This window comes from Salmo trutta, chromosome 26 (assembly GCF_901001165.1).
Source record: "Salmo trutta chromosome 26, fSalTru1.1, whole genome shotgun sequence".
NCBI lineage: Eukaryota > Metazoa > Chordata > Actinopteri > Salmoniformes > Salmonidae > Salmo > Salmo trutta.
This window is the reverse complement of record NC_042982.1, coordinates 27,971,790-27,983,576: the sequence shown is the minus strand read 5'-3', so window position 1 is coordinate 27,983,576 and position 11,787 is coordinate 27,971,790. Positions and strand designations below refer to the sequence as shown.

The 11,787-nt window shown below is 41.0% G+C and overlaps 2 protein-coding genes across 6 annotated transcripts in view; both read left to right on the top strand.

Annotated features, from left to right (window-relative positions):
• The window catches only part of LOC115163577 (kinase suppressor of Ras 1), a 68,620-nt gene extending 63,283 nt beyond the window's left edge, over nt 1-5,337 (top strand). For all 4 annotated transcript variants that reach the window (XM_029715569.1, XM_029715570.1, XM_029715571.1 and 1 more), the window contains 7 exons: nt 1,707-1,903; nt 2,112-2,208; nt 2,310-2,449; nt 2,628-2,759; nt 2,997-3,132; nt 3,838-3,971; nt 4,965-5,337. In XM_029715569.1, the coding sequence (XP_029571429.1) occupies nt 1,707-1,903; nt 2,112-2,208; nt 2,310-2,449; nt 2,628-2,759; nt 2,997-3,132; nt 3,838-3,971; nt 4,965-5,043 (915 nt within the window). In that variant the 3' untranslated portion in view covers nt 5,044-5,337. The remainder of the gene's footprint in view (nt 1-1,706; nt 1,904-2,111; nt 2,209-2,309; nt 2,450-2,627; nt 2,760-2,996; nt 3,133-3,837; nt 3,972-4,964) is intronic.
• A 1,722-nt stretch (nt 5,338-7,059) lies between these two features.
• The window catches only part of LOC115163578 (galectin-9), a 30,045-nt gene continuing 25,317 nt past the window's right edge, over nt 7,060-11,787 (top strand). The window contains exons 1-5 of one of the 2 annotated variants that reach the window (XM_029715574.1): nt 7,060-7,359; nt 7,839-7,927; nt 8,128-8,335; nt 9,000-9,119; nt 9,204-9,392. In XM_029715574.1, coding sequence (XP_029571434.1) covers nt 7,324-7,359; nt 7,839-7,927; nt 8,128-8,335; nt 9,000-9,119; nt 9,204-9,392 — 642 coding nt within the window. In that variant the 5' untranslated portion in view covers nt 7,060-7,323. The remainder of the gene's footprint in view (nt 7,360-7,838; nt 7,928-8,127; nt 8,336-8,999; nt 9,120-9,203; nt 9,393-11,787) is intronic. The other variant, XM_029715573.1, reaches the window with a different exon arrangement.

The window sequence follows — 11,787 nt, the reverse complement described above, 5'->3', positions numbered from 1 at the left end:
GACAATGACCCAACACACCTCCAGGCTGTGTAAGGGCTATTTGACCAAGAAGGAGAGAGATGGAGTGCCGCATCAGATGACCTGGCCTCCACAATCACCCGACCTTAACCGAATTGAGATGGTTTGGGATGAGTTGGACCGCAGAGTGAAGGAAAAGCAGCCAACAAGTGCTCAGCATATGTGGGAACTCCTTCAAGACTGTCGAAAAAGCATTCCAGGTTAAGCTGGTTGAGAGAATGCCAAGAGTGCGCAAAGCTGTCATCAAGGCAAAGGGTGGCTACTTTGAAGAATCTAAAATATATTTTGATTTGTTTTAACACTTTTTTGGCTACTACATGATTCTGTATGTGTTATTATTTAGTTTTGATGTCGTCACGTTTTATTATACAATGTAGAAAATAGTAAAAAGAAAAACCCTGGAATGAGTAGGTGTGTCCAAACTTTTGACTGGTACTGTACACTCAGTGGTCAGTTTATTAGGTACACCACCTCGTTGACGAAAATGGTTCGCTCCTACAGACAGTGAGTGACGTGGCCATGGCTTGCTTTATATTGCAGGCAGGCATCGAGTGTATCTACACAGAGGTGGGGTAGTAGCAGTGGTGGAAAAAGTACCCAATTGTCATACTTGAGTAAAAGTAAAGATACCTTAAAAGAAAATTACTCAAGTAAAAGTGAAAGTCACCCAGTAAAAAGTATTGTAAAAGTCTAAAAGTATTTGGTTTAAAATGTACTTAAGTATCAAAAGTAAATGTAATAGTTAAAATATACTTAAGTACCAAAAGTACAAGTATAAATAATAAAAAAATCCTTATATTAAGCAAACCAGACAGCACGATTTTCTTGTTTTTTTTTATTTACGGATAGCAAGGAGCACACTTCAACACTCAGACATCATTTACAAACGAAGCATTTGTGTTTAGTGAGTCTGCCATTTCAGAGGCAGTAGGGATGTTCTCTTGATAAGTCTGTGAATTAGACAATTCCCTGTCCTGCTAAGCATTCAAAATGTAACTAGTACTTTTGGGAGTCAGGGAAAATGTAAGGAGTAAAAAGTACATTATTGTCATTAGGAATGTAGTGAAGTAAATGTTGTCAAAAATATAAGTAGTAAAGTACAGATATCCCCAAAAAACAACTTAAGTAGTACTTTAAAGTATTTTTACACCACTGGGTAGTAGGGCTCATATTCAAGTGAATTGGTATCTGCATGTGTAACACGGGTCGTATAAGGGGACCAAGGCGCAGCGTGTGGAGTGCTCATACTTTACTTTAATGAAAACTCTTAAACAAAAACAACAAAACGACAGCCAACAGTTCCGTCAGGTATACTAACAAAACGGAAAACAACTACCCACAAACACAATAGAAAAAAACCCAACTTAAATATGATCTCCAATTAGAGGCAACAAGGACCAGCTGCCTCCAATTGGAGATCAACCCAAAAAACAACAACATAGAAATAGAAAAACTAGAACTTAAACATAGAAATAGAAAACATAGAAAACCACCCAAAACACCCCCTGTCACGCCCTGACCTACTTTACTATAGAAAATGACATCTTACAAGGGTCAGGACGTGATAGCATGTCTCCTTTAAAAAAAGGCCAATGGATTCAATTCGAGTTCCTTGAAAAGTAAGATAAAAAAATTGGCTTCAGGGTAGCTAATAACACAAGTGCCCATACTGTACCTCCCTATTCCAGGGCCGTTGGGGGAAGGTGCATAAGGGGCGCTGGCATGGAGAGGTGGCCATCCGGCTGCTAGAGATAGATGGTAATAACCAGGACCACCTGAAGCTGTTTAAGAAGGAGGTGATGAACTACAGGCAGACCCGCCATGAGAACGTGGTCCTCTTCATGGGAGCCTGCATGGCCCCGCCACACCTCGCCATCATCACCAGGTTAGGGGGAGGGAAGGGGGAAAGGGAGGTGGGGATGGTAAGGGAATTGAGCAGGGAAAAGCTGGAACCCTTGAATCAATCTATGAGAAGTATTAAATGCGTTTTGGTTTAACAAATGAGGAAACCAGGAAAGGCTTTGTTTTGAGAAACGAGATGACCCAGTTTTCACTCACTTTCCCCCCTGACATTTCCTCTTGTTTTCTCTCAGTTTCTGCAAAGGTCGGACACTATTCTCTGTTGTAAGAGATGCCAAGAACACACTAGACATCAACAAGACAAGGCAGATTGCTCAGGAAATTGTTAAGGTGTGGTATTACTGTTATAACTTCTCTTTAATTGTAAGTACATTGTAAGCAGCCCACTCTTCCTTTCACTGAAAGTGACTAAACTCTGACCTCTTCCTCAGGGTATGGGCTACCTTCATGCTAAAGGAATCGTTCACAAGGACCTGAAGTCCAAGAATGTGTTCTATGACACAAACAAAGTGGTAATCACAGACTTTGGTCTTTTTGGAATGTCCGGAGTGGTACAAGAGTACCACAAGAGGTAAGCAAAAAAACACTTTGTAAAAAGTTGAACACTCTGAGAAGCATACTTCTATACCTTTTGAGTCCAGATGAAAGATCAAAAGTGTACGTTTCTCCATCTGTGGGTGTCTGTTTGTGTGTCTGGGTCTGTGTGTGTGTGTCTGGGTCTGTGTGTGTGTGTCTGTGTGTGTGCCCAGGCGAGAGAATGAACTAAGGCTCCCTCATGGCTGGATCTACTACCTGGCCCCTGAGATCGTCCGCAGGATGGGTACTGGGAACCATGAGGACCGCCTGCCTTTCTCTAATGCTGCAGACGTCTACGCCTTTGGGTGCACACCATTTCTGGCCATCTTATATCCTGCCATAATAATAATACTGCATTTACTTAAATATAGGACATCTGAATGCTTTCAGAAAATTTTGCTCAAAACAAACAACACTGGATTTATGGGGGATACATACATAAATCGGTTGAAATGTGGCTCCCCATGAAATGAATGTGTATATGCTGTTTGTATACAAGGTTAAGACTGAGGGGCTAACCATACAGTATATTTCACCCCCAGCACCATTTGGTACGAGCTGCAGGCCCGTGGCTGGCCACTCACCAACCAACCGGCAGAGGCCACCATCTGGCAGGTGGGCAGCGGAGAGGGCATCAAGAAGGTCCTGGCAAAGGTCAGCCTGGGCAAGGAGGTCACGGTAAGGTCAAAGGTCAAAGAGCAGTTTGTGACAGTGTGATGTCCTCTGGGAAGCTTAGTGTACTGTATTGACATGATAATAAACCAAACAATATTATTCTCAGTGTGCGAGTGATATCATTAAAACAGACTGACATCGTACTACCAGAGCCAAAGCCTTTGATGAATGGGTTATCAAATAAAATAAAATGTTATTGGTCACATACACATGGTTAGCAGATGTTAATGCAAGTGTAGCGAAATGCTTGTGCTTCTAGTTCCAACAGTGCAGTAATATCTAACAAGTAATCTAACAATTCCCCAACAACTATCTAATACACACAAATCTAAAGGGGTGAATGAGAATATGTACATATAAGTATATAGATGAGCGATGGCTGAGTGGCATAGGCAAGGTACAGTAGATGTTTTAAAATACAGTATATACATGTGATATGAGTAATGTAAGATATGTAAACATTATTAAAGTGGCATTATTTGAAGTGGCATTGTGTAAGTGACTAGTGATCTATTTATTAAAGTGCAGTGATTGGGTCTCAATGTAGGCAGCAGTCTCTCTGAGTTAGTGATTGCTGTTTAGCAGTCTGATGGCCTTGAGATAGAAGCTGTTTTTCAATCTCTCGGTCCCAACTATACATCTACGTTGTGTGTATAGCTATAATGATGGATGTAGGATTAGATAAATCCCCCCCCCCCTGTACTGTAGGAGATACTGTCTGCCTGTTGGTCCTTCAAGCCAAAAGAGCGTCCCTCCTTCACCCAGCTGACTGACATGCTGGAGAAGCTGCCGAAGCTCAACCGCAGGCTCTCTCATCCAGGACACTTCTGGAAGTCAGCCGAGTATGTATCCTAAAGACCAGGATCCCATTTGAGATATACTGTATATACTCACTGTATATATTTAAAATACTTCTCCTATGTCTATGGGGATGCCACTCCTGATGGCATTGGGTTCCCTCATGGCTCACAATGTACCTGTTGATCCCTCTCCCTCCAGTGATGTCACATTGGATGGAGCCGGGAGATGTTTGTATGAGGGGGTGTTTGTATGAGTGGGTGAATAAGAATGTGTTTATGGTGGAGGGGTGTAGACCTCTGATAAACCTGGGCCTACTGTATGTTTTTTTGTAAGACCTTTGATTTAAATAACTAAAAGGGATGACTGTGATACAAATCACCAACTTTATATACAGTTGTCTTCAATAGGACATTTTTGCTAAAAGATAGACATTTTATAATTTTTAAGTAAAGGTTGAACAGGACAAAAGGTGAAATAGCCTGTTGAAACTGTTTGGTTTGTGACTGTTCATTTCAGAGCTGATTGTTTTGATTCCCTAAATCTGTCCATGTTCTAAAAGAGAGGATACTTTATAATAGCACCACCCCATACCCCTCTCCCTGTCTCTATGCTGTCCATCTCTGTGGGCAATGATTGGAGGCTTGAGTGTCCCACCTCTCCTGTGTCCCCCTTTCTGTGAATATTTCTGTCATATCACTCTCTCTTGAAATCTGTTTGGGTCTCACTCACTCACTCCCTCCCTCCCTCCCTCTCTTCTTCTCTGGGCGCCGCTGCTCTCTCCTGGATGACCACTGACTGACTCCACCTGTTCCTGCTCCACTTCACCCTCCCTGTCTCCCTTGGACCCCTCCTTCTCCACCTCCTCTTTACTGCCAACCCCCTCAAACCCCCTTCCCAACACCAACGTTTGTTTCCCCATATCATTTTTTTTCTCTTCCGTGAACATCTTCTCCTATTGATTCATCCCTCCTCCACTCCTCTCCTTGATCTATCCCATCTTACTTTCTTCTTCTCTCCTTGCTCTCCATGTGAAGGCCCTGGGTTCATCATCATTGCTTGCGGGACCATTGCAGTAAGGGCCTGCAGTCTCGCTGCCCCTACATATACAAATAACACATCTCTCAGTGGCAACTTGTGCTTATCAATTCTAAGGAATAGCCTGTTTGGTATTAGATTTAGAGGAATTCAGAGGAATGGACTACCCTGCATAATGAAATCAACTGGTATCACAGCCAATAGAGTAACCAATATATAGAGTAATGTATCTTTGTCAACTTGCTAAATGTACCATAATGCACTGCCTGGGTTGTTTGTTAGTTTGTTGTTCTTTGCCTAACTGCAGTTAATGTATTGACATTTTGGTACTAGTAGTGGCGCAAACAGTCTAGTCTAACCGCTTGCTTTCTTTAAAAATTTTCTCTCTCTCTCTCTCTCTCTCTCTCTCTCTCTCTCTCTCTCTCTCTCTCTCTCTCTCTCTCTCTCTCTCTCTCTCTCTCTCTCTCTCTCTCTCACGCTCGCTCGCTCTGTACTCTCTCACGCTCACTCTCTTCTCTCTTTTCCTCTTCCTCTCTCTCTTTTTCTGTCTCTCACCCTTCAACTTAGGTTCTAGCCTTCAGTATGCAAGAGGAAGTAATACTATGAGGTTCAATGTCAAATGTTGATTTGCCTCTTGTGCCCTCTTTGTGTGCCTGTGTCAGCATGCCCTGTGTGTGTGTGTGTGTGTGTGTGTATAGGGACATGTGTGCATGCTTGTTTGGTTGGTTGCTGAATGTAATGTGCTGGACATCCAGAGGTTAACCCTGTGAAAGACTGTAGTGATTGAATGTTAGCAGTGATAACAACACAAATATAAATGTATCCAATATATAAATATATATAGAATTGTTTTATTTAATGTACAGAACATTTATTTTATTATGTGTACAAAGTCTTTATATTACATTGTACATTACATTATAGGTACTTCACATCTAATTATGTAGAGCTTTAAAACCTATTTTTCCCTCACAAAACACCGTGTAAACAAATTGTACATCACTTAAAGATGGGTTGATGTTTTTTATGTAATAAGAATGTATATTTTTGTACAGATTGTGGCTACACTCTGAAAGAGTTTCTGGTTTCCTCAGTGAAAGATGATAAAACTAAACTCACGTAATTTGGTTCTGTGTCTTGTTTTGGAATGCTTACAACAGTTTGAATGTATGATCAGTTAGATAAAAAAAGGTATCACTTTACATTAAGGATATATTAAGCAGCTAAATTACAAGCACACAATTCCCACTAGACACCATTTATACAGTTGATTTATTTCCAAGTGTTTGATTTGATTTGAATCTGGGATTCAAAACTTTGACCTCAAATATGGTGCCAGTGTCTCACCAGTTCCCAGAAGAGAGAGGATGATTTAGAAAACAGACATGTTCTTGACTCCCATGATGACCTGCACTATGGTGGTCTTCTGGTGGTCATAATACACTTCTGCTACTGATATGCAGGATTACATCAAAAAGTGTGTCATGCAATATACAGTATGTGTAAAATGTCAGTACAAACGTAGTACATGGTTATTTCTCTTGTAGAACATTTTGAAACAAATACAAATGAATGTGTGTATTTGTGGCATTATTACTAAAACACCAACATTTGAAATATCTTCACCGAATCCAGGAGAGACAAATGGAAGTGTCTAAAGGACAGTGGTAGTCTACAGTTAGTTGTCTTGGGTTGAGGTGACAATCGGGGAATTAATTAGGATATGGAATAAGAAATTATTAGAAAATAAAAAGGTGCCATTGTTATTACATTTTACATGTGATGTGGCTCAGTTGGTAGAGCATGGTGTTTGCAACGCCAGGGTTGTGGGTTCGATTCCCACGGGCGGCCAGTACAGAAAAGAAAAACAAAATGTATGAAATGTATGCATTCACTACTGTAAGTCGCTCTGGATAAGAGCGTCTGCTAAATGACTAAAATGTAAATGTTAGCATGTGTCTGTGTGCATGGAGACAAACTGACCTCTATACACAGCAAACTCTGTCCAATTCTGTGTCAACTTCCTGACAACACCTGACTGAGTAATTGCAGGTTAATGATTGAAAAAGCATAAAAATCTATCGGCCCGCATCGTCTCTTGATTAGTCTGTGTGTAGGCCTACCGATTAGGGCAAGACCGATATTTCAAACTGCAGCATATTTCGATAGAGGTATTCGTTAGGGGGAAAACTATGTAGGGGAATTGTAAACTAGGCTACATTGTTACTTACTTACTCTTCCCACCCCTTCAATTCACGAAAAAACGAAACTACACATTTCTGAAACGACACATCATCCATGAGAGGAGAGCGTTGAGCAACTGAGAAGACGTTTCGATTTACAGTGAGATTTAGAGAAATGGCATTTTATAACCAGGAACCTTTTTATAATCCGGTACGTTTATTACAACTATTTATAATGTGATTGGTTGTGTTGTGTATTTAAAATGTAGACGTTCTTAATGTTTAACTTTGGGAGAGTTGAGTTTACGGTCAAATCTGGTAATCAAAATGCGCTCCCATCCGTTTCTCAGTAATATACTGTACATTATTTTCCCAGTTAGTCTGCTTTTTTCAGTTCACAGATTTAATGCTAAAATCAATATATGCATAGCTAGACATTCATAGTATCAATTCATGCTATGCTATTGTGCAAATTTAACATGTATGTTATTAGGCTACAGTGAATGTCTCGCGTATTCCGTTATGTAGACCTAGGCCTATTAATAATTATCACACAAGCAGTAATAGTGGATGTAGTAAAGAGGAAAGAGTCAATGGCCTCTAGCCTACATAATAGTTGTTGTAATTTCATTTTTCCATTCTTATTCAATTCAGTTTGTCATTAATGATTCTGTTTAATATATGTCCCAGAGTCTCCCTTTCACCGGCTCTATCCACGGTGGGCTTCAGGAGGGAAAGACCATCATTATCACTGGGAGAGTTCCCCATGGGGCAGACAGGTGGGTCACCACTCGCAGATATAAGCTTTGATAATACATTTGCTTATTATTTGTCTTCGAGAGAGTCCTAGGCTGCGTTCCAGTCCAGATAATGCCTAGTACACATTTATAGCGCCTATTCAAACTTTTTCCGAGAACTGTTTAACATATCCGGAAGCACATGATCTCTCTCGGTCTCACTTTCTCTTTCTCTTTCTCAGGTTCCATGTGAATTTGCAGTGTGGTTCTATGGCAGGGGCAGACATTGCCCTTCACTTCAATCCACGCTATGACAGTCACCCTGGATATGTGGTGACCAACACCTTTCAGCAGTCCAAATGGGGGTCAGAGGAGCGGAAGCAGCATTCCCCCATCCAACATGGCTCCAGCTTCAGCCTCGAGATAACTGTCCAGAGGGACTTCTTCAAGGTCACCCAAACCCTCTCCTACTATAGCAAATGGAGGATTCATATGTAGGATCTTAATTTGAGCCAGTTTGTTACAGCAGGAAAATAATCCTGCAGCCACAGGAAATGTTAATAATTATATGGATTATAGTTAATGGGGTTGATACATTTTTAGTTTTAAAGGGGAAATTACAAATGTTAGAAGCTTTTTAAACCTTGAATTCACAAAAAGTTAGCATTTCCTGTTGGCAGGAAAATTCTCATCAACAAAAGAGTGATCGAATTAAAAACCAACATCTGTACATTCCGACTACACAACATCCTTTTCAGTCTGTCATTGTAAAATATACCATTTTCTGTTTTATATAAATGACGGTAAAATACTATGCTTACAGAGCTCCCACATGATTTCAATGAAGTCAGTGACTCATAATCTATTTACTTAACTTTTATTTAACTAGGCAAGTCAATTAAGAACAAATTCTTATTTACAATGATGGCCTACCCCGGCCAAACCCTAACCCGGACGACGCTGGGCCAATTGTGCGCCGTAGGAGTTAAAATGGATTTCAATTCATGGGTTGGAAAATACCTTGAATAGTTGTGAGTGACACCTGTTCTCTCACTCACTGTCCTCAGGTCCATAATGACTCTGCTCATGGTCGTTCTCTGTTCTCTATCTTCAGTTGAATGTGAATGGGAACCATTTCATGACCTTCAAGCACCGTATCCCGTTTTACTCAGTGGACACCATCTCAGCCGGGGGGAAAGTGGAGTTGACCTCCATCGCCTTCCAGAACCCTGCGGTGAGTAGTACCTAACATATTAATTAGATGGACAGAGAATTTGAAGACAGTTCAACTGATTTAAAGTGATTTCATGTCCTTCAGCCCACCTTTCCTGCACAGCCAGGATTTCCGGCACAACCTGGATTCCCTTCTTATCCGGGATTTCCGGCCCAACCAGGATTCCCTTCTTATCCGGGATTTCCGGCCCAACCAGGATTCCCTTCTTATCCGGGATTTCCGGGACAACCAGGATTCCCTTATCCAGGATTTCCCGCACATCCAGGATATCCAGTGAGTTAATCTGGATCTGAATCAATAATGATAATTTATTGGCCAACAACTTCTTGGTTATCGGACTCATTAACATTTTTTTGGGTCAGATCTGTGATTTTACTGTCTTTCAGAGTCTCTAGATTTTAGTTATCTTTCAGTCAACTGGGTTCGACATCTCACTATGGGACATCCCTATTTTGTGGGTCATTGGTGGAAGTATTATTCAAATCACGCCTAACAGCCTAATCAGAGTCACTCCTAACAGGCCAATCAGAGCTTTGTGGGTGTACGCACTGCTCTGGTTTCCTCATTCTTCGCGTCTTCATGAGTCTATTTGGTTACTATCTGGTTACTAGCCGTAAAGCAGCTTCATTCAGAAAACTAGCTCTTAACTTAACTGTTCCTTTTGGTGTGGGTTACCACCCCAACACAAAGCGTTGAATGGCTTATTTTCAGGAATTCTGCTAACTTCAGCTTCACTTAACAGAGTGAAGTTACCTTGGTTAGCTTGTTAGCAGCGTTTTTGGTTGTCGTCTAGCTACAGTACACCTGTTGCCTGGCCTCCACACAATTCGCGTTGTTAGCTATTTAGCTCCAGTGCTTTAACATCCCACTAATAGCAGGTTCCCACAAATTTTAGCTAGTCCCATCGCAATTGCAGCTAGTTACCTTCACACAGGAGATATCTAAGGTTCGCCTTTGAGTGCATAGTCTACGAATATCTCACCTTACCATTCGGTCTGTCCCTTGCCCCACCGACGGACACTCTGGCTCAGGCAGCGGAGCACACAGCCTAGCTGTTGTTGCACATGCTCTCTCTAGGCTTCAGGATGAATCATGCCAAAAGCTTGCTCTTACTGATCCAGCAGAAAATATTTTTGGGAGGAGAGCGATGGCTTTTCGCCACTGCCTCTGTGTTTTGCCCGGCAACATCAGTCACGTACTGGATATGCCTGAGGCTTCTTGGGCTATTGGTCTTCATGATACTGGCAGTTCTGCTTGGTCTCCTCCTCATGAGAGGTGTTGTGTCTTTGGCATCATTAAACGTGAAGACTTATTTTATCAAATCAATTCTCTGTAATTATTATTACGTGATTAAACTAATCATGTAAATGTAATTAACTAGGAAGTCGCGGCACCAAGAAAAATCTTCAGATTACAAAGTTATAATTTTTCTAATATAACTTTTCAGATATTTTAATATCTGATCAATTAGTCTTCTAATTAATGAATTATTCTTTACCTCACATTAGTCTCATTCCAAACGTCGTAAATTGTTGGTTATCTGCACGAACCCAGCCTTTACTATGAATCATCTATACACCAATTGTCTTAATCATTTATTTACTAACTAACTAAATAATCACAGAAATACATACACCAACAACAGTAGATATGGTTACTAACAAAGGATAGGGAAGATTTCTTAGTGGGCTAAGCCGATATGACGGCTTGGTGGACAAAGGGAAATGGGTGTGGACTGAGAACAGGCGGGAAAGACAAAAGGAAACACTACACAGTTGATAATTATATTAATTCAAATGCTAATCCTTTGCACATGAACGCTCACTCATTCGGGAATAATTGCAATCAATATATATTTATGCCCAGTGTGTCGTCGTGATTTCTGTTGGAATCGTTCGTCTGCGGAGAATCAGTTCATCACCGTCTCTCTCTCTGCTTCTCTGAAGATCTTTAGTGTTTAGAATGGATACTTCAGAGTACCATTCAGAAATGTTCTCATAGAATAGATGTTTCGGTGGTTGCCGGTCTTCGCATCCCAGGTTGACATAATTTCTAGCTGCAGACTAGTAATTAGCATCTAAGATTTGCTCTTATTCTGTAGGGATCGATAGTCTCAGAGTTGAACCATTTCCAGCCGTGTAGCCAATGCTCCACGTGGTATGGTTAGGAATTCAATAACTATTCGCAATCACAGCTCATGCTGTGGGTTTGCTTAGTCTCAACTCAAACCTGTGCACCCTCAGTGTCCACCGTGGTATGCGTGGTCTGAAGAGGATTTCCGCAGGAGGGGTTTTTATTCATAATAATAGAAAAGGAGGATCTATGACACCAGATTATGTCTGTGCTCACGGGGGCGGGCCAGTGACTTAGTTAAACTTTAAAGGGAATACAGTTCTCTCACATTAAAGGTCTACCATCACATTACATCATTCCACAAATAGTTTAATCTTTACTCATTAATTGTATACAATAATTAGATGCAAACCCAATAATTGAGAAATGTACACATTCAGAGATATAGTTATGTGTGTTTCCTGTCCTCTCTGAGGTCACCAAATGAAACACACTCGTCATACCCGTCCCTTATGTGTCCACAGACCATTCCTACTGTTACGTTCTGACCAGTAAAAGGGGTTATTTGTTATTATAGTTTGGTCAGGGCATGGCA